The 21200-nt window shown below is 60.4% G+C and overlaps 1 protein-coding gene across 1 annotated transcript; it reads left to right on the top strand.

The window, feature by feature from the left end:
- The first annotated feature begins 1142 nt into the window (after window positions 1–1142).
- CYP26B1 (cytochrome P450 family 26 subfamily B member 1) lies at window positions 1143–20628 on the top strand. Its single transcript, XM_060027549.1, has 6 exons — window positions 1143–1929; window positions 5423–5647; window positions 14380–14655; window positions 14901–15056; window positions 16505–16789; window positions 17172–20628. Exons 1-6 carry the CDS (start codon window positions 1726–1728, stop codon window positions 17562–17564), a joined length of 1539 nt encoding a protein of 512 aa, XP_059883532.1. The 5' UTR covers window positions 1143–1725; the 3' UTR covers window positions 17565–20628.
- The last annotated feature ends 572 nt before the right edge of the window (window positions 20629–21200 follow it).

Consider the following 21200-nt stretch of genomic DNA (forward strand, 5'->3'; position numbering starts at 1 on the left):
CTAAGCACAGGTTTAGGGGCCTTTGGCGCCTCTCAGTCGAGGGGCAGTCCGCCTGAGACCTCAGCTGCTGGGGCGGCGGCCCACGCGGGACTGCCTGGGATGCGGGAAGGGGGCCGGGGCCCGACAGGCAGGAAAAGAGGGAGGGAAGTAGCCTAGCAGCCAAGCGGGCACCGTGCGAGCGCACACCGTGTGTGTGTGTGTGTGTGTGTGTGTGTGTGTGTGTGTGTGTGTGTGTGTGTGTGTGTGTGTGTGTGTGTGTGTGTGTGTGTGTGTGTGTGTGTGTGTGTGTGTGTGTGTGTGTGTGTGTGTGTGTGTGTGTGTGTGTGTGTGTGTGTGTGTGTGTGTGTGTGTGTCTCATCTCGTCCGTCTGTAGGTGCCGGGCTCAGCGAGACGCCGGCGAGAAGGAAGAGGAGGCGAGAGGTGAACTGAGTTTGATCCTGCGGCGGCTACAAGTGGGTCCGGGGCGGGCGGCGGGCTGCGGGCTGCGGGCGGCCTGGGCGGGGCTGGAGGCCGGCGGGCGCTCACACGCTCCGGCCGCCGGCCTCTCACCACGCCTCCGGCTTCGAGAGCGCGGCGGAGGTGGGGGTGGGGTGGGAGTGGGGGGTGCTGGCGGAGCGCCCACGGCGCAGCCTCCCGGCTCTATATAAACACACGCATCGCCTGGCTCTCAGAGGCACAAATTCACATTGAGAGAAGCTTTTAAAACCATCAGCCCTGAAATCCTGCCTCCTGCTTTTTCCCTTCTTTCATTCCTTTTGCCTTCCTTTCTCCCCCCCCCCCCCCTTTCTTCTCCCAGCAGCAACTCCTGAGCCGAGAGACTGCGTCCCGGGACGGACTGCCTTTTCTTAATTGATACAATAGCCCAGCTCGGGTTTTCACCTCCTCCCCCAACCCCACCCCGCCTCACCCCTCCCGCCAGCCGCCGCCGCCGCCGCCGCCCCAGCGCCCGCCCGGGGCTCTGTCGCCGGCTGCGTCCCGTCCGGGCCGCGGTCCGCCGGCTCCGCACCCGCGCCCGCCGCGCCGCCTCGCCCGCCGCGCCCGCCTCGGGGGTGCAGCGGCGGCTCTGGGGCTCCGGCGCGCCGCCCAGGGCAGCCCAGGGGCGCTGAGCTCGGCCTCTCCACTCGCCTCAGCCGGGGAACCTTCCCTCTCGCACCCAAAGTTTCTGGGTTCGTTGGAATTTGGGGATTCAGGATTTTTTCCTTTTTTTTTTAACCTAGGAATTTGAGGGGAAAACTTTTGACAAATCGATCGCACTTTCTCTCCGCTAGTTCTCTGTCCCCACCTCTCCCCCCCCCCACCCCGAGCAGGGGAAGGGGCTTACGAGAGAGGCTCCCGCTGGACAAAGTTTTCCAAAGTTTTCCGAGTGTGATGGTTGCGGGGAGAGCTAATCCACCAGCTTGATTCACGGCTTCGTCTCATCACCCCTCCAGCAGCCCCTAAGTCCGCTATAAGGGAACAAACAAACAAACAAACAAACAAAGTTACACTCCGAGTCGCCTCGTGTCTCCTCTCTCTCTTCTTTTAGGCGATTTCCCCCCACTGTCTCCGCTCCCTTCGCAGCCTCCACTTCCCTTCCCTTGGCTCCTTGCTCCTTTTCTGTTTCGGCCGGAGGTGCCAGGACCCCCGGCGGCAGCCTCCCCTCCCCCGCCGCTCCCGTCCCTTCTCGTCTGGCCCTCCCCTCCCCCGCCGCGGCCAGCACAGCCAATCCCCCGAGCGGCCGCCAACATGCTCTTTGAAGGCTTGGAGCTGGTGTCGGCGCTGGCCACCCTCGCCGCGTGCCTGGTGTCGGTGACGCTGCTGCTGGCCGTGTCGCAGCAGCTGTGGCAGCTGCGCTGGGCTGCCACCCGCGACAAAAGCTGCAAGCTGCCCATCCCTAAGGGCTCCATGGGCTTCCCGCTCATCGGAGAGACCGGCCACTGGCTGCTACAGGTAAGGGCGCTCTAGCTCCGTTGCTCTCCAGGGTCCGCTAGCGGCGAGCACCAGGCGGATGGAGCCGCGGGCCGGCCAGGGGGCGCCGGGAGCCTGAAGGCACGGGTCCCCGCCCCGCCCCTTCCCTCCTCTCTGCCTGAGCCGCCCGGGCTTCCCCTGCCCGCCTGCGGAGTGGTTCCGAGCCCGCTGGCGCCGGGCGCGCAGGTTCAAGGGGCTGGTAAGAGAGGTTCCCGAATCCGAGAGGGCTCCCAAGACCGACTTTTTCCAGTCGCGAGCGACTCAACAGGGGTGCATCGAGCGTCCTGGGGGCTCCCCGCGCAGCGCGAGCCGGAGGGGGCATCCAGTCGTGAGCCGCTTTCGCCTCCCCTTCGCGCTCCAGGCCCCAGTCACCGTCGACTTCCCGGGCTTTGGCGGTGTCACTGGGACCCGAAAACTGAGTCAGGGAAAGAAAGAGTGGGCCAGTGGCAGCCAGGATTGCCCCTTTAAGACCCGGGCTGTGTTCCCGCCGCGTCACCGGCCACGCCAGGTACTATAGCCCCGTTCTACGGTCTGAGAAAGTGTATGTGTTTTGTGGTGGGGGAGGAAGGAGGTAACCCAAGGAAAATGAGAAGCCTGAGACCCGAGGTTTCTCGGCTTTCGGAGAAAAGGGTCTATTTACTTACTGGGTGGGGACAGTTTAGCAGGGGAGAGTAACTTGGGAGAGGTGTGTGTGAGACCCATAGAGTGCGTTTGTGTCTGTTGTGAGACGCCACACAACCCGCACTGCTGGTGATAATGGGGGTGGGCGCGTCGGGGACCGGACCCAGGTAGGTAATGGGGAGATTAACCTGGAATTAACATCCTCAAGTGCTAGATAATCGCTTTTGCAATTCGATACACAGCAGGTTTTTCTTTGGGGAGGGGGGGTCCTCTGGGTTAACCGCGGAAGGTGTGTTGTGTGGGCGTGTGCACGCGTGTTTGTCCGGCAGATGCTGTTAGGAGTTAGCAGAAGGTAGGCTGTACTGAAGCAGACAGCCTCGGCCCGGGAAAGCGAAGGCGGGAGGTGAACGCAGAGACCTGTGAGTTTAGAAGTGCTAAAGCTTGGCTTGAAATTAACAGACTCGTGTAATCCGCGTGCACACACACATACACCCTGCGGAGCCCCGCCCCGCGCCAATTGACAGCAGAGCTGGGGCGGGAGGGGCACGCGAGGTTCCTCTGCCCTGCGGTTTTCCCAAGTCCCGGTATCAGCCCATCTCTTTGGGGGCCTGTTCGTGCAACAAGGTGGGGTTCACTTCAACCAATGGGACCTCCCCCCGCCCCGCTGCCGTAAAGAAATCCCCAGAGCCTCTCCCGTGCCAACACACTTAAAGGGTTAACTGCAGCGGTGGTCTAGGCTTTCGGCCGAGAATTTAGGAAATAAAATATATTCACAGGGGCGTCGGCCCCTGCCGTATTAGAGCCAATTTGCAGAATTCGCGGTCTGTCGCCGCCCCCCCTTCCTCACCGCCCCCACCCCACCCCCGCCACCAACGTCCCCTGACCGTTTCTCCGAATCCCACAAGGGCCTCTGGGGCTCCGCGTCCGACCCGCACGTAAGATGGGGAGGGGGAAGCAGGCCTACGCCACCCAATCCGTTCGCCCCCGGGGCCCTTGACTCTGAGGTGAGAAGGAAATGGGAGATGCGTGTAGAGAAGCACTGAAGGGGTTAATGGGAGCCCTCTGAATCCCAGCTTTATTTTTTCGGAGTCATTTATCAGATTTTACGGGGGGACCTCCAAGGGCTCTCCGTTTCCACCGTGCGCCATCTAAACAGAGCCCAGGGCTAAAAATACAACATTTTTGTATAAATTGGACTCGCGGCTCGAGCGGCCGCCCCTATGAAAGTCCTCTTTGTGAAGACCGTGGAAACGGCGGACAAATAACTCTTTATTAATGCCACAAAAAACGCACTTTAATTATAGTTAGGCAGATCAGAGGCGGGGGAGGGGGTGCCGCGGGAGAAAGGCGGCGGCGACCTCGGAAAATTCACAACCCAACTTTTGTGTCGAAAGAAAAGAAAAACAGAGGAAACGCAGGAGAGGAGAGTCAGACGTAGTGAGAGAGACCGGTACAGCAGACCGAGGGAGGGAACCCCGCTCTCTGCCCCCTTTTGTCGCACCTCCACCCTCGCCTTGATTTCTCTTAAAGGGGTAGACGCCGTCTAGAACCGCGGCAGGGTGGCGGGAGTTCTCCCCGACCCGCCAACCTGGGAGTGGGGCGGTGTCCCCCGCGACCCAGGCCCCCTCCTGGAGGCGCGGGCGCTCCGAGCTCGCTCCCTGTCGCGCGCCCGGGCCGGAGGCACACGTGGAAAAGTGATTAGGGCTCCGGGTTCTGCAGAGTCACTTTTCGGCAGGGCTGGGGTGTGTACACATCTAACTGGCGAATGCTTTTCCGTGGAAGAAGGGAAAGTGAGGAGGGGGACCAACCCGGGAAAAGAGGAAGCGGAGTGTCCCTTCGGGGAGTGCATGACCCCACAGGTCTGGAGCCGGCATCCGCACGTCTGCAGGCGGGCAGGCGGGACGGCCTGACAGGTGGCGCCCCTCCCCTTCTCACCGGCTGTTGCCCTGGCCGGAGAAGGGTTAATGCAGGGTGGGGTGGCGAGCTACTTCGTCAAAGGTGAGCGGGACGCCCCTGCTCCCGCCCTTCGGAGGTCCCCTCTGTTTCCGGTACCCGCGTGGGGCCGACACAGCCAGCTCCTCCGAGTGCCGGGCCCGGGCCGGGGCCTGGCTCCGCTCTGCTCGCGCTGCCGCCACCGGGGATCCGGTTACCTGAGACGGCGGCCCCGCCCAGCCCTACCCCGCCCCTCGGGAAGCGCCTTCCTCTGCTCTCGCGTCCCAAACTCCAGGGCGACGACGAAAGTCCTCCTTAGTTATTTCCAGGGCATATTGCATTAGGAAAATCGCGGCTCCCGGCCCATGACTCTACCCTGCGGAGCCCTCAGAGGGCCGCCGTGTCCCTTCGTGGCCCACACCAGCGAACGGAGGAAACCCCAACCCCCATCTGTAGTGATTGCCTCCGGGCACCGACCGCTCGCCGCTATAAATAATCTTTGGCCTGCGGCCACCCCGCGGGGTCTCGCCAGCCCGTGGCCGGGAGCCTGGAAATATTTATTCCGAGAGTCTCCCGAGCGCGAGGCGGGGGAAGGGGGAGGCGGAGGTTCTAGCTTCTGGTCCCGCAGTCCAGGATATCTTTTCCCTCCCGCAAGTCATTACTAAAAAACCACCTCCCCGGGGGTTGCCCTGGGCCTCTCGCCCCCTTCCTTTATTGATTATCCTCTAGGCCCCAGTTCTTATGCATGCTGTGAAAAATAAAACCTACGTGCGTGCATGCGTGTGTGTGTGTGGGGGGGGTAGGGGACTGGTGCCCCGGGTTGGATCCTCCGCCCCTCCCCCGCGGGCCCTCGAGGCTGGGCCTCCCAGGTGTCCCATCTGGAGATGTGAGCCCTGAGAAAGTTTTTGCGTGGCACCCGCAGGGTTCTGGCTTCCAGTCGTCGCGGAGGGAGAAGTATGGCAACGTGTTCAAGACGCACTTGCTCGGGCGGCCGCTGATCCGCGTGACGGGCGCGGAGAATGTACGCAAGATCCTCATGGGCGAGCACCACCTCGTGAGCACCGAGTGGCCACGTAGCACACGCATGCTGCTGGGCCCGAACACGGTGGCCAACTCCATCGGCGATATCCACCGCAACAAGCGCAAGGTAAGAACTCTAGGCCAAGAGCCCCGCAACCGTGCTCTGATCCTCTTCTCTCGTGCACCTCCCTCGGGGTAAGGAGTTCTCGGAGACTCGGGGACGTCCCTACCAGAGTCCGCGCCCCCATTTGCACACCATGTGGGAGGATCCCGAAGCTCCCTGCCTAGACGGCTGCGATCCCAGATCCAGGGCCTGTACAGGCCTCATGCGGGTCTGCCCTCTTGGTAAGCCACCAAGCCGTGCGCACTACCAGGCCCAACGGGTGGCTAATTGGGGGTTGGTTTGGACAACTTGAACATGCGGCGACAGGGGCGTCCAACGCCTGTCATCGTCGTGTTCCACAAACCTGGAAAAAAGAGAGGGCGGACGGTGGCCAGCGCTCCTCCTTTTCGTCCCCTGGAATTCCGAGGACTGTTAACGGATCGTTCTAAAATCACACCTAGCTTCCCGGCCACAGGTTGCTTAAGGGCGACGCGGGCAGGCGCGGGGGCTGGGGGCACCTTGTGGGCAGCGGTTGCTGGGCCTTGCCTGGGAGGGATGAGGTGAAATTTGGGCCACTGCGCGCACCGGTCTGGACAGAGGGGGAAGGGCGAGGGGTGGGAGAACTTCGGCGAGCCGAGGCGCGGCGGGGGATCAAAGCGCACCTACCCCCTCCCATAAAGAGGAAGAGAAAGTGTGTGTTTATCCTGTGGATTTCCCGAGCGCCTGGAAGAGGCGCGGAGGAGGCGAGCCAGCGCGCAAGGGGCAAGCCTCCCCGCCCCCTCCCAGGGCAGCGCCGCCGCTGCGGCTCAGAGCGCGGGCGGCACGTGCTGTTTGAACTGCAGTAACCCGAAAGCTGAGCCGCCGGCGGGCGGGGCGCCGGCCCGCCGGCTTAAAGCGGCCGCGACTGGGGTGCGGGGGTGGGGAGGGGCAGCGCTGCACGACCTCCCCTCCCTTCACTTTTTCCATTGGGTCAGAGGACTCACCCGGTTTGAAACCTAAAGGAAAGGGAGAGGCAGCCTCTGATCTCCGGGAAAAGTGGCAGAGCCTGGGAGACAGGAGAGGGCCATGGTGGGGCAGACCCCTCCTCCGGACGTGTGTGTGTGAACAGAGGAGTTCATCCTGTAGAATCTGTCGTCTTCCGAACTGCCTGCGAAGAGTAGTTCTCCGTAACAGATAAAAGGAGGAAAAATCAGAGGGGACTGGTCAGCACGTACACCACCCCGCCCCCCCGCTAAAGCACGTATTTCAGGGGCTGGGAAAGGGGCTCTTGAAGTGGTCTTCCCATCTGCTTCACTAGAGCAGGAAGCAGCTAACAGAGCCCGGGGGCAGATGGGAGGGTTCTTGGGAGTGGCTGGGAGGGGGCCCGTAGGCTCAAGAATGGGGGCTCTTCAAATATGCCGAACACTCCTTTTTTTCTTAGTCTTTGTGACTCCACCAAAAGCGTTATTTCAAAGAGTTAGGAGAGAGCCCGAGCCTCAGAAACCCAGCTCCAAAGAATGTGGCTGCTTCCCCATTTTACCTTTCTAAAGACTTTGACAAGAAAGCAATTACTGTCCCTTTCTCACAGAAGAGGAGCCCGAGGCTTGGAGAGATTGAGGGACTTGAACCAGGTCGGGAAAGGAAGCAAAGGCAGGGCAGGGCCTGCAACACGGGCATCCAAGGGAAGAGTTGTTTCTAAGCCACCGAGGAGAGCCCTCCTCAGCCCTGCCCACCTGGGGCTGCCAGAAGCTGAGGGTCAGGGTGGAGGTGGGGAGGGAGTGCTGGCGGGAAGAAGGCTTGGTCAGGACCTGGGGGTGCAGAGGGCTTTGGGGAGAGGCTGTTGCCCTGCAATTCCCTGCACCCTCTGCCTGACTTGGCTTTGGGCCTCCAGGTGGGGAAGGCCCTCCTGGAAAGCTCCAAGGTTTTGGCTTACATCGTCCATTTGGGAGGAAGGAGGGGGGTGCAGATGAATGCTGCTGGAGGAATACACCAGGGAGGAAGCTGGAGTGAGGGACAGGGTGAGGGGGTGGGACCTGGGTGGGGCCAGAAAGGAGGACCACAGATGAGGCATAGTCTCTCGCTTTCAGGCACCCTTGCCCTCTAGCACCTTGCGGATAAGGGAGCAGCCAGAAACCAGCTCATCCTGACAGAGGCTTGGGAACCCAAAGCAGGGTTTCTGTGTGCTAGTTGTGTGCTCGCTATGTGGCATGTGTGTGGGTCCTGTGTTAAATGGGCAGATGAAAACATCCTTCCCCCGCCAAATCTCTAATTGATGTTCCATAAACTTAAGTTTACTGAGTTAAGTAGCAGGCCTTAGATTAGATACAAGCATAGAAGCTGGAAACTTGGTCCTTGCCCTTAAGAAGTAGAATCTAGCTGGAGGGATGAGAAGAGAGTACTCAGAGGCACACAGGTTGGTCCTGGAGAGAATGGCCAGTCTGCTGGACCCAATGCCCAGTGCACCCAACTTGGCCAGGGTGGGGACTGCCCTGTGCCACTCACACTGTCTTAGCCAGCCCACGCTGCAAGCAGGGACCTGGCTGGAGAGTGGGCTGCTGGGCCAGGCCCAGCCTGGTTAGGATGTACTCGCAGGAAGTGGGGGCCAGGTGTGCTGAGGCCCTGCTGGCGGGAAGCTAGGACCGTCACTATTTCCACTGGGGCTACTACCCCACCCCTTCTCTGGAGGTCTGACCAGGTGTGCTGGGAAAGGGGTTCCTCACAGCCATCACTGCAGTCCAGGTGTTTGTCCAGGCTGCCCTGGTGGTCTAGGGCCAAGAGGGAGGGGTAGGGTTGCCAGGGAGAACGTCCAGAATACCTTGCCCAATCTAACAGAATCCTCTCTGGAAGCCAGGCCTGTGTCCCTGTAGCTGCGACCTCAGATTCTGTCCCTCGTCCTTTGTTACCCCTTCCCTACCTGGGGCCAGGAGGTCTCTGGTTCATGGGGGAGGGACTGCATCTCTCTTTGTATGCAAAGAAGCTGGGAATTGCCCTGGAAGCGTGGATGGAGTCTGATAGGGAAGATGGGGCGGGAGGGTTACCAGAGAAGGGGGTGGTTGTCATGGGTAGTTCTGGAAGCGTCCAGTGCCCAACCCCACACACCAGGATCAGACATTTCCTCTTTTCCTCTGGAGATAGGGCTGGGCCTCTGTGCACCAAAGGGCCAGCATCTGCAGGGCATTTCAGGCAGTGGCCTTGAGATTCTGTCAGAGAACTTGGAGTGCATCCCAAGGATGAACTTGGCTTTGGAACTCTGGACTGGAGAGACCCTAGGAGTGGTCTTCTTGCCCCTCCTCCCCTGACCCCTGGCTTCAGGGACTCCTGTGCCCGTGGCTGAGGTGGGGGAACAGCTCCAGACGTTTTGGGATAGGAATGAAGAAGCCTGACCTGCCCACCCACCGATCCTCACTAACTTGGCCTTTGGGCCCCGTCCTGGCTCGGGGAGGAGCTCAGGCTCAGGGTTACTGCACTCGCCTCAGACATCCTCTGTAGGCTTGGGTTTATGTCGGGGTGGAGAGGCCAGGAGGTGCCTCAGCAGGAGGGCAGAGCCAAGAGGGCCCATGGTCGTGGGGTCCTGGGGGAGGCCGGCTCAGACTGGCTCCAGGTGGCCTTTGAACCACTGCACAGCCTCTGGCTTCAAAGTCATGTCTGCCAGGCTCAGCTCAGGGCAGAAGTTTCCACCTGTGTGGGATGGGAAGGCGGTGGCGTGGCCAGGCAGCCCTGCTACTGGGAGCTCTGTCCCCACCCCCTGGCAGAGGCACGGAGCCTTTGTGCTGCCAGCGGAGGTCCTTCACCAAAAATTACTGTAGCACCAGGGGCTGCTGAGGGGGCAGGTGGCAGGAGCGGATGTCTCTGAAGGTCAGCGGGGGAGGGTGCCCACGGCCAGCCACCAGGGCGCCTGGGAGTGGGCTCCTCCCTCTGCGTGCCCTTGTGTCAGGCAGGGGTGAGTGGTGTGGGCCCTCCCTTTCACCCCCCCTCCGCGTCCTTTTCCCAGGGCAGGGTGGGGTCCAAGGCTGTGATGCTGCGATGCTCGCTCTCCCAGCCTTGGGAGACAGTTGTGGCCTTGGCGGGAAGTGGGGAGGCTTGGCTGGGGTCTGCTCTGGCCCTGACCCCTCTAAGCCAGTTGTATCTGTTCCAGGTTCCTGGGGCTGAAGGGCAGGGCGGGTGTGCCTCCAGGGGCTGACAGAGTAGCCGAAACAGCTGGCCTTACCCTCAGAATAGATTTGGGCCCTAGAGGAGCATCCCCTTCTAGCTCTTAGATACATCAAGAGCTCCCAGGACTGGTAGAGCGTGGCTCAGCGGGGTTTGGATTGGTGGGAGGCAGGGTGTTCAGGGACCCTGGTGAGTGTGGCCAGTTGTGCCCCAGACTGTGACCTTGGGAAAGCCCTTCCTTCTTTGGGCCTCAGCTTTCTCAGGGGTTTTTTCTATGGTTGGAGGAGGGATAGGAGGGTCTGGACAGAACTCAGAGCCCGGCAGGTATGTGCCAAGTGCTGCTCTCTCCCCTCAGCCACAATGTGGACAGTCAGAGCTGGACTCGAGTTGGGGACAGATACTCTGCCCACAGATTCTGGGGACCCAGAAGGGGCATACCCAGGCTGGGGGATCTGGCCAGCCTCTCCCAGTCAGAGGGGCTGAGTGGGGACTGGCTCAGGAGGCAGCCAGGGTGGAGTGGAGGTCCAGTGGAAATGCCAGGCAGCTGAGGGATGACGTCCCTTCTTGTCCTCCCCCTACTTGAGCATAAAGTACGCACCTTGGCCTTACCCCTGCGCTGTTCGGACAGCTGCCTCGGTGGCTGTCCGCCCTCTGTTATTCTTTCCACTCCGCAGGCCGCGGCCCTGGTGGCTTGGCGGGGTGGCCTGCCTAGGCCCCCACCCTCCCGGGCAGCTGCCTCCATTCCTCCCAGTCTGAGTCACTGGACCGGGGAGTGGGTCCCCTCTCTGGCTCTTCCTGCTTCTGAGGCTGCCCATCCTTCTCTCCATCCATCCACAGCCGCCAGTTGAGAAGGGGAGGTTATCGGGCTGAGCGGGTCCGCGTGCAGGGTCATGGGGCTCCAGTGAGCGACTCCCCTCCCAGGGGCGCTGGCTAAGAGGCAGGAGTGGGGAGGGAGGCCTGGGGGTGTGGGGGAGACATTTGTAGGAACAATTATACGGAATTTGAGCCTTGACGAGCCCCCTGGTGGTTCCCCCGACCCTGGGTATGGATTCAGCTTTTATTACAGGGAGCGCGAGAACCCAGGATGTGGGCTCTTGAGCCAACTGCATTGTTGGGAAAACCCATAGAGGTTGGGGGAGGGCTTCCAAGCACATCCTTCAAGGCCAGAGCCCGTCCTGCTCGGGGTATGTGCCTGGAGTTCCCAGGTCTCCCGTGCACTTCCGCCCTGCTCTCCCCAGTGCCAACCCTCATGGGATGTCCATACCTGCTTCTCCCTGTGCAGGGCTCTGCCCGAGCCAGGCTGGTTCCCGGTGACCTTTGTCCAGCATTCTTGGCTCACTTGTGGGAATTCCAAGGGAAGCCCCAGAGGGAAACAAAGCAGCCCTGGCTCCTGCTGCAACTGCGGTCAGGCCGTGGGCTCTGGGGCCTCTGGGAACCCTTCCCCTCTTCACGATGAGCTGCTCCGCCGGTGCCTTCCCCTGTGCCCAAGTCCCGACCCTGATCGCCCCCACGTGCCCAGGCCTTCCTGTGCCCTGGGCAGCACCTCCGCCTCCTCCTGGCCTTTGTGGTGGGCGGTGGTTTCTGGGCTGCCCTGGCTTTGGGAAGTGCCCACGTTGTTAACCCTGGGCACGGTCCCAGGGATGAGGCCCTGGAGTTTCCCGGCGCCTGGGAGGCTCTGATGCCTGTGGAACAGCTGGGCGGGAGGCAGGAGCATGGACTTGGTGACCACTGAGCAAAGCCCCTTGAACCTGGAGTGCCCGCAATCTGCCTTTGCTCGGCTTCTCATTTGGGTAGTTTCTCCACCTCTGGGGGCCTCTGAGGAGAATCATGGGACAGCCAGGAGGAAAGGGACCCCAGAGCATCCAGTTAGACTCCTTTCTGGGTCAAGATAAGAGCCCTGGTCGTGGCTGAAATTCTTTCAGAAGCCCCACCCCGGGGGGCCTGCAGGTGCAGGCTTCCTGCGGTCATTTCAGCTCCTGACCTTGTTCAGGGCCCCTTCCCACCTAGAGGTCAGGTGTGGACCCCCTGCCCTTGGAGTCACTCTGCCCAGTCCCAGGTCCCCTTGGGTCCTTCCTGCTCTCCGTGGCCCCCAAGGCTGGAGAAGGAGCGATTCAGCCGGCCATCGCTAGAGGGCGCAGGGAATGTAACCTTTGGGACAGACGGGGCAAGGCTTGTCCCTGGGTCCTGTCTGGCCACTCCTCGGGGTGCAGTGGGGTCCCTCAGAGCTCCCCCTTTGGTAACCCTGGGATGGCCCTTCCTGAGCCACCGTAGCCCATACGAGGTGTGTGAGTGGGGGCCCGGCAGACACTTACACCAGGTGACGGATGCCGTGCCGGATTCTGGGCTTCTCTGAGGGGAGAGCGTCTACTCAGGGACACACGGATACTGGTGTTCGTGTGATCTGTGCATTGAAAGGGACCACAGAGATCCCCTGGTTCAACCTTACCAATTCACAGATGAGGAAACCATGAGGCCGCAAGGTGACGTGGCCGTGATCCCACAGTAAGCTGGTGGATGATCTGGGAATAAAACTCAGGTTTCTGGGTGCCCAGCCTGCCTTTTCCCACCACCCACTGCATCTTGGGAGCCTGGCTGGCTTTGACTTCGGCTGGTCCTGGTCGGCATGGGCCTCTGCTTGATTCCCCCTCCACATGCCCACCTTTGGGCCCAGGTGTCCTGTGTGCTGGGGGCCCTGGCCAGCCCCTGCTACGTTCCCTCCAGGGCAGTGCCCTTGACTCTGCCCTAGGTTGGCTGGCTCTGGCCAGACGTGGCCCCCCTGCCCCTGCCTGCCCTACCTCCAGCCTCCCCACCAACACTTGGCAGCCACAGTTACCATCCTGCATCCCTCAGGAGCCTGCTTGGCTCCCACGGAGCACTTACTGCTCCTTCTGTGGGCTCTTTGCTGTTCATAAGGGCCCCTAGCAGGCCAGTGATGGGCTCTGGGGCAGGGCCCCACTCCTACCCGTAAAACTCCTAGACCAAGAGTGGAACCTGGCATCCTAAGGACACTAGGGTCCAGGAGGGCGGGGCTGAGGCAGAGGGCACCCTGGCAGGAGGTGGCCCTGGAAACTCCCCGGGCCCTCACAGCTGAGCAAGGTGTGAGTGACCTGGCCAGGCCTGGGCTGCCCCTGGCCACCTCCCCTCATCCTTCTACATTTCAGCTGTCCCTTAGCAGCAGGAGCAGCCCCAGACAGTGCTGGCTTTTCTGCCCCTCACCGGCCTCCTTCTCTCCCTCCCTCTGCCCACCGGGAATTTCGGAATGAAAGTGCTATTGTGAACGCCTGGCTGGGCCACTGAAGGGCCAGCACTGTTATTTCTGCAAACCAGCCCTCCCATTAGCCATGCAGGGCTGAGGCCAGGAAAATGTTACCTTTTCTTCCTTGAGCTGACTGCAGGGGAAATTCTCACATTTACAGTTTGTGCGGTGGTTGTGTTTGGGGGCAGGAGGGGAGGGTGGGCGCGTGTGTGTGGTTTGCGTGGGGTTGATGGGGTGCGGCTAGAGGAGTACTTGTCTCCTTCCTCTGCGCTGCCCGCCCCCCCCACCCTCGCCTTCCCCGGTGAACTTTCCCTTGGCCCCGGTGGGGGTACCCCCTTCTGCTCTGGACTCTGGGGGTCGGGGCTAGACATTGTTGGTTGCCCGTGTGACCCACCGGCCAACAGTAAATAAACTAACATCGTACCCTGTGCCGTACACCCCGGGCAGCAGCGTGAAACTAGGCGCAGGGGCATCTGGGTGAGGAGGGGGCAGGGAGGCTGAGGAACTTGCTCAGGAATCAGGAGGACTGCAAGCAAGGGAGGTGGAAACAGGGACTCACTGGCTACTTAAAATGGACCGGGAAGATGCGGGAAATTAAAAGGCCTTCTGTTTGGCTTTCTGATCTTTTGAGGTGGGAAGTCTTGCCCCCATCCCCGTGCCTCCAGACCCGGCCACACTGAAGACATTTGGATGGCACAGTTAACAAACCCCCTACGATCTCTGCCCAGTAGGTATTTCCCAGGGAGTGAGAGCAGTCTTGGGTCTCAGGAAGTCCTGCTTGCAGTCTAGCCTTGGACTCTCTTGCTCTCCCATCAGTGGAGGAAAAGAGCCACTTACTGCTTTCCACCTCTTCCTTGTCCAGTCCGTTCACCTGTGTTCTGTTCTTCCTGGGCACGTCTGCCCCATGGCCTGGGCGTTCGGGAATGGCCCCTGCAGTGGAGGGGCAGCCTCCCCTCCAGCCCTGCCCAGCGCCCTCTTGTGTTGCCCCCCACTCTGGTATGGCCACATCGCCTGCAGACCTGTTGGCAGCTGGACTGCCCAGTCCCCGGGCTTTGCCATTATTTGGAGCACATGGTTTTCTGGGGTTTCAGAAAGGAATGCCAGCTCAGGTCCCCCTGTGAGTGATGTTGAATGTCCCGACTTTGTGAACTGTGTTTTAATCCCGTCCTTCCCCTGCCTCCGCTCCACGATGTGGGCAGTAGGAGGGGGGCTCAGAGTAGAGGAGCCAACAGAGGGACTGTGTCTGGAGACGGCAAGGCTTGGGCTTGGTCAGGGTAAGGACCTGGAGTGTTCCCTGATCACGGTCGTGGGAACGGTGCTTCAGCTGGGCCGAGCGGGCAGGCCAGAGTCCATCTGACCCTCTGCCTTCCAGGTTTTCTCCAAGATCTTCAGCCACGAGGCCCTGGAGAGCTACCTGCCCAAGATCCAGCTGGTGATCCAGGACACACTGCGCGCCTGGAGCAGCCACCCCGAGGCCATCAACGTGTACCAGGAGGCGCAGAAGCTCACCTTCCGCATGGCCATCCGAGTGCTGCTGGGCTTCAGCATCCCCGAGGAGGACCTCGGCCACCTCTTCGAGGTCTACCAGCAGTTCGTGGAGAACGTCTTCTCCCTGCCTGTCGACTTGCCCTTTAGTGGCTACCGGCGGGTGAGCACCCAGGGCCTGGGAGGAGAGGAGACGGGCATCCGTGAGGCCACCCTGAGGGAGGGGCAGCTGACTGCTAAGATGGTCACTGGTCACACACACAGAGGGGAGCGTTCACCCAGGGTCACTGCTGCTTAGATGGGAACTCTCAGAAGAGTCCCCACCCTGCCCTGCTCGGCCTTGGGAGGAGGCCCTCAGGGACCCTGCCCTTCCCCTTGGGTAACCAGATGGCCTCCTCCCCGCCTCAGGGCATTCAGGCACGACAGACCCTACAGAAGGGCCTGGAAAAGGCGATCCGGGAGAAGCTGCAGTGCACGCAGGGCAAGGACTACTCAGATGCCCTGGACATCCTCATCGAGAGCAGCAAGGAGCACGGGGAGGAGATGACCATGCAGGAACTGAAGGTGGGGCGCCCCTCCCCACCCGCCTCAGGCAGCACACACGCCTGCGCTCCGTGCTGGGGCTGCTCAGGGTGGGAGCACCCACACGGACGGGGCCTCCCCTGCCCTCCCCATGGCTTGCTCTGCACCCAGTCCTGGTGGTGAGTGGTCCTCACAGCAGCTGGGCCCCGCTGTCTCCATCCCACCCACAGTCCCATCTACCATGTTGGAAAAGATACCGAAAACTGGTTCTTAGTAACCCTGAACAGACACGGCGTCCGCGGCGTCGTTGACCCCCTCACTCTCCCCAGCCAGCCCCGCCACCCCGGTATTCACTATTTCAGTGCATTTCGTGGTCACAGTAGCCCTAGGAGGTCACCTAGGGGAATGCGGGCCCAGAAGGAGAAGCCACTTGCAGGAGGGCAGCCTCAGCCCTTGGGGAAGAGCAGCCTTTTCAAGTGGGTGGCACTTGACACTCTCCCGGCCTGCCTGGCACTGGCGGTGCCCAGTTGGGCTGCTGGCCCCAAGACTGTCCACACTGGGCTCCAGGAAGGGCTTCCTGCCTGCCCTGTCTTAGGGTGGGTGTTCCACCCGAGGAGGGAGCATTAGTTCGTCCTCGTCTAGACTCTGCCACTCACGTGCTTGCCAGGCGCCTGTGGACACTTCACTGCCGACTGCTCTGTCCCTACTGTCTCTGCTTCCCTGTATTCTAGCCCCAGTTTTTTTTTCCTCATGAGCCAGGAAGGAGCCCCAAAGACTTTCCCATTTCATAAGAAGTTTTGTGACTTGTAGGTGGTGGCATGGCAAGTAAAGGACCTGTTCTTTCACTCCCCTCTCTGGGCTCAGCATTTGTAAAATGCAGGGCTTGGAACAAGATAACTTGGTGGGGCCTTTCTGTGGGGCCACTGCTCCCCAGAGGACCCTGGAGGGGCTCTAAGTCTTCTGGGGACCACCTTCCCTCAGCCTTCTCACTGCAGTTCCATCCCAGGTCCTCGTGGGTATGACCCCAGACTGCTTTCCCAACCCCTCAGCTCTCCTGACCACCTACCAGATGTCCTCCTGCGGAGGGAGGAAGGAGCTGGGGCTGCCAGTCTGGAGGCCCAGGTTGAGACCCTGCACCTCACCCCCACTCGCCCGCACAGTGCCCGCTCCTTGGGATTTGCTCTTTCTGCTGTGAGCTCACTGCACTCATGAGGGCTGCTGAGGCCGGCCCTGGAATTCGGCAGTGAGTGAGAAGCAGCCCTTCCCCAAGGGACTTTTAGGCTCGTGCTTCTGCCCAGCCAGGGGACTGGACCCGTGACCTCTGTCCATCGTGGCCCAAATGGCTCAGCAACGTGAGGCTCAGAGGAAGCAGCAGGGCCCAGCTAGATAACCCTGGGGCCTGGGGGTGACACCGGCAGAGAGGGGCTGCCCCCAGGCTGGGGCCACCAAGCCGAACCCAGGTTGCAAGCGGTGCCTCTTTGCTTCTGCAGGACGGGACACTGGAGCTCATCTTCGCCGCCTACGCCACCACCGCCAGCGCCAGCACCTCGCTCATCATGCAGCTGCTGAAGCATCCGGCCGTGCTGGAGAAGCTGCGGGAGGAGCTGCGGGCCCAGGGCATCCTGCACAGTGGCGGCTGCCCCTGCGAGGGCACGCTGCGCCTCAGCACGCTCAGTGGGCTGCACTACCTGGACTGCGTCATCAAGGAGGTCATGCGCCTGTTCACGCCCGTCTCCGGGGGCTACCGCACTGTGCTGCAGACCTTCGAGCTCGACGTGAGGCTGGGCCCGTGAGCTGTGGCGTGGGGGGTTGGCCGACGGGAAAGACCAGCTCCCTGTGGGGTGCCTCAGCCTCATGGGGAGACGGTGCTCGCTTTCGGGGAGCTTTCAGGCTGACGGGAGGGACCCAGCAGGGACCTTGCCCCAGATGCTGGGTCAGATGCAGCCCAGCTGGGTGTGCTGTGAAGCTGCATGCGGACATCTATAAGTAGATGGACTGACATGCCAAAAGGGGAGGCTGGCCAGGCCCCTGGGGACCACAGTGGGGTGCCTCCAGGAACCTCTGGGTGGGGGCTGGCAGGCAGAAGGTCCTGGGTCCTCTCAGACCTCCTCTGGTTCTCACCACTGCATCCCACCCCTGCCCCCGCCTTGCCTCCAGGGTTTTCAGATCCCCAAAGGCTGGAGTGTCATGTACAGCATCCGGGACACACATGACACGGCGCCCGTGTTCAAGGACGTGAACGTCTTCGACCCTGATCGCTTCGGTCAGGCGCGGAGCGAGGACAAGGATGGCCGCTTCCATTACCTCCCTTTCGGTGGCGGTGTCCGGACCTGCCTGGGCAAGCACCTGGCCAAGCTGTTCCTGAAGGTGCTGGCGGTGGAGCTAGCCAGCACGAGCCGCTTCGAGCTGGCCACTCGGACCTTCCCCCGCATCACCTTGGTCCCCGTCCTGCACCCTGTGGATGGCCTCAGTGTCAAGTTCTTTGGCCTGGACTCCAACCAGAACAAGATCCTGCCAGAGACGGAGGCCATGCTGAGCGCCACGGTCTAGGGCGCCAGGCCTCGGGGCGGGAGGCGATGGAAGGGTAGAAACCTGTGTGTGGGAGGGGGCTGGAGCCCGGGGAAGAGGAAGGGCCCCCCAGGCCTTGCCCGCCCCTCTTCCCCTCCCTGGCAAACCTGCCCCAAGGCAAAAGGGCTCTCCGGGGTCGGGCGCTCCCCCGGCCCCTGCTTCTCTCTAGTCTCTCCCGTCCCCAACAGCTTAGCTCTCCCGGGAAAGGGCCTGGCCCCCCGCCCCGCATGCCCATCACAGTGTTAGATGTCGGCTGTGCTGCAGCCTTTGCTTGTGATGTTCTGAACTGGTCTCTCCCCTCCCTTTTCTTTCCGACTCTTTTCCTGTGAGGTCAGGTGGTTGACGGGGGGGGGAGGGAGGAAAAGAGGTGCCCCCTCTGGCCCTCTCTTCAGCACCCCCTCCCCTCCTGCCTCGGCTCAGATGGGACGAGTGCCCCTCCCGGTGTGGCCACCAGTGCCCGCGGGGAACAGCATCCTGGGTAATAGAACACCAGTCCCCCTTGGCAGGGCGGGGCCAGGCTGTAACCAGCCTGGAGGCCCACCCCTTGCCGTTTTGGACATTTGAAATTACCTATTGCTGCTACTTTTTCTCTCTTCTGACCTTAGGGCAAAGGAGCCCCAGGCCCTGTCCTCCCAGCATCCTCCCTGGTGGCCCTGGGCACGTGCACTGACACCCGCACCTTTCTGCCAGGCGGCCTGGAGCCCGCCCTGCTCCCTGTTACACATACACCCAAGGCCCTCGGCTCATGGATGGCCTGCCCCACCCCCATATTTATTCACTAATATAACTGAATCTTGGTGTCACTGGGACTGGAGCAAGTGTCTCCTCCGTCCCCTGGCCTCCATCCCAGCTGTCCCCGGCAGGACTTCTGCAAGTGACCCAGCCACCCCCACCCGCCCCCCGCCGGCCTAGGGTCGAGCAGCTCCCCCAGGCGCCAGACCTTCTGTGGGTTCAACCTCAGAGCCTCACTCCTGAGGTGAAATCCAGCACCTCTGCCTTTGTCCCCTGGTGGGGATGGGGAAACGGCCCACCGCCTCCCTCCTCGCTCTGTCAGAAACCTTGATCACCGGGGATTCGGAGGCCGCTGCCGTGTCCCACTCGGTCACTCTTCACCCCACTGCCCCCCACTCTGCCTAGTGAGTATAGGGAAGGATACGGGTTCTTTCTTCTGACGGGGAGCCAGGGCCTCCGTCTTCCCTCCCTCAACCCTCACCCTTTGCCCTTTGCCCTTGGAAAGGTGTCCTTGAAGTCCCTCCCCCCTCTATGCCACTGTCTGCTTAGCCCAGCTCAGGGGTGCGGGGACCAGGTGAAAGCAAGGGGAGGTGAGTGCAGACGCAGCCCTTCCTCAGCGCCGACTCAGGCCCTCTGCTTGGTCTTGAGGCAGCTGAGGAGGGCGCTGCAGCGAGAGCTGAGGAGGGTACGTGTGATTCGTCAGAAGTGGTTTGGTTGAAAGCCGGCTGGTCAGGGGATGAAAGAAGAGCAGCTCCTGCCGCTGGCATTTTGAGTGTTGGCAATTAGGGATGCCTCCCGGGGATGGTTTGGGGCCTTTGGTGAGTCTCTAAGTGATTGTGTCTGTTTTCAAGTTTTTCTTTGCTTTTCGTGTTTCTCTGTTGGCTTTTGATGTTATAAAAGCGGTGAATCCGCTTTAGGAGAAAATAAAAAACACACAGAAGAAGAATGCGGGACGTGGATTCCCCGGTTGCCTCTCCGTAGCAGTGGCCCGTGTGAGCAGCTCAGTGGCACCCCCAGTGGTGTTCAGTGGGCAGGCGGCAGCCCCCGGCGCCCGCCCCCATGCACACCTGCCTTGTGGCGGGCTTTACAGGAATGGCTCGTGCCTGCGGACTGTTCTGTCTCCCCCATTCTCAAGTCTTTCATTTGGTTCCTACCTTTTCACTGTTAAAAGGCAAGTGCGGCACAGACGTTATTGGCAAAAGTTGACATTAATAAAATGAGTAATATCTCTCAATCGCCCCCACCCCACCGCCCCATTCTGAAAAACAGGCAAAAATGTGCAAAGGCTCATCAAAGCTTGAAAACAGCTGCACGGTGCACCAGAATCTGTTACCTACAAAAAAGCCCGGTGTCTGGAAAGTTCATGCTCCTCTCAGCTGACCCAGCTTGCCCTGAACCAAATGTCTTTGACTAAATATCGAGGATTGCAGTAAGGCAGCTTCAGACAGGAAGCCTGCCAGGCCTGGCCCCGGCGAGGGGCAGGGAGCTGGAAGGCTGCGGGAGACCTCAGTGGCCTTTGGTTTGGGTGACCAGCCTGGGAGGGGCAGAGAAGGCAAGGCCGTGGGGATCCCTGTGAGGGAGGGAAGAAGGATCATTTGCCCCGCTGGGTCTCAAAGGCAATAAGAAGGGAACTGAAGAAAGCTCTTGACTGGCTGACAGGAGGGTTCCAATGTTGAGACTCACCCATGTCTCCTCTTTACATCCATCCGTGTCTGTGTGCTAGCGTGTAGGTTTTATAGAGGTAGCATCAGATGGGTGATGTGTTCTCACTTAACCATTCCTACTATTGTAACTTGACATGAAAAAGACAAAACCCCACAAAACTCTTCCCGCCATGGGCTTGCAGATTGAAGCACTTTCAATGTTGGGCGTTGGCATTTGTGTTCTGGTCACCATCCTGACCCTGCCCAGATCGCTATAATATAATTTTATACACAAAACTTGTTTTTTCATAAATGTTATAATTTTGTGTCTGTCTTTATAAACTATTATAAGTACTATTTTTGTTATAATTCAAAATAGATATTTAGTATAAAGTTTTTGCTGTTAAATATTTGTTATTTAGTAAAATATGAAGTTTTTCCTCTATTGTAAACATGGTTCAAAATGTTAATATGTTTTTATCACAGTTGTTTTAATATTGAAAAAGCACTTGTGTGTTTTGTTTTGATATGAAACTGGTGCCGTGTGAGTGTTTTTGCTGTCGTGGTTTTAATCTGTATATAATATTCCATGTTGCATATTAAAAAAAGTTGTGCATTTTGTGATTTTGGAAATACTCAATGTGGCTCTTTTATAGGCTTCTATAATAAACCTTGAGGACTCACCCTCGTTTGGCTGTCTGGTCTCTGCCTTCCCAGCTCCCTGAAAGGATCCTCCCGTCCACCCACCTTCCCTTCAACAACACCCAGTCCCACCTGTCAGGCAGGAAGTTCTTCCCCGCAGTGTTTGCCCTGAGGGGCCAGCCCCCATTCCCTGCATGAAAGCACACAGAGGTCCCGTGACTGTATCCTGTGAGCGGTAGGTTCCCTGGGGAGGGGAGGATGGACCTGGAGGGCCACTGTCCCCAGAGACCTGTTGCAGCATGGGGGCAGCTGGGGGCCGCGTCCCTGGCCATGTGGCCGGGCCTGGCTGGGCCAGGTGTCTCGGTCCTGGACGCGGCAACCAGAGCACTGCAGAGTCCATCTTGTTCACACGAGTGAGACACGGATGTCCACAGCCACGTGGCACACATGAGCCACGAGAGCAGAATCCAGTTCTCCCGACTCCCAGCCTCATGCACCGTGAGGCACTTCTCAGAGCCTGTTTCGTGGGTGCTGCAGGAGCAAATGGATTCTGGGATCCAATCAGTCTGGGGAAGGGCTTAAACAGCGCTGGGCAGATTCC

Source organism: Delphinus delphis, chromosome 12 (assembly GCF_949987515.2).
Source record: "Delphinus delphis chromosome 12, mDelDel1.2, whole genome shotgun sequence".
NCBI classification, from domain to species: domain Eukaryota; kingdom Metazoa; phylum Chordata; class Mammalia; order Artiodactyla; family Delphinidae; genus Delphinus; species Delphinus delphis.

Coding starts and splice junctions, on each gene's coding strand:
- CYP26B1 (XM_060027549.1), top strand. CDS start 1,726: ATGCTCTTTGAAGGCTTGGAGCTGGTGTCGGCGCTGGCCACCCTCGCC. Junction 1,930..5,422: donor CCGGCCACTGGCTGCTACAG/GTAAGGGCGCTC, acceptor TGGCACCCGCAG/GGTTCTGGCTTCCAGTCGTC. Junction 15,057..16,504: donor TGACCATGCAGGAACTGAAG/GTGGGGCGCCCC, acceptor TTGCTTCTGCAG/GACGGGACACTGGAGCTCAT.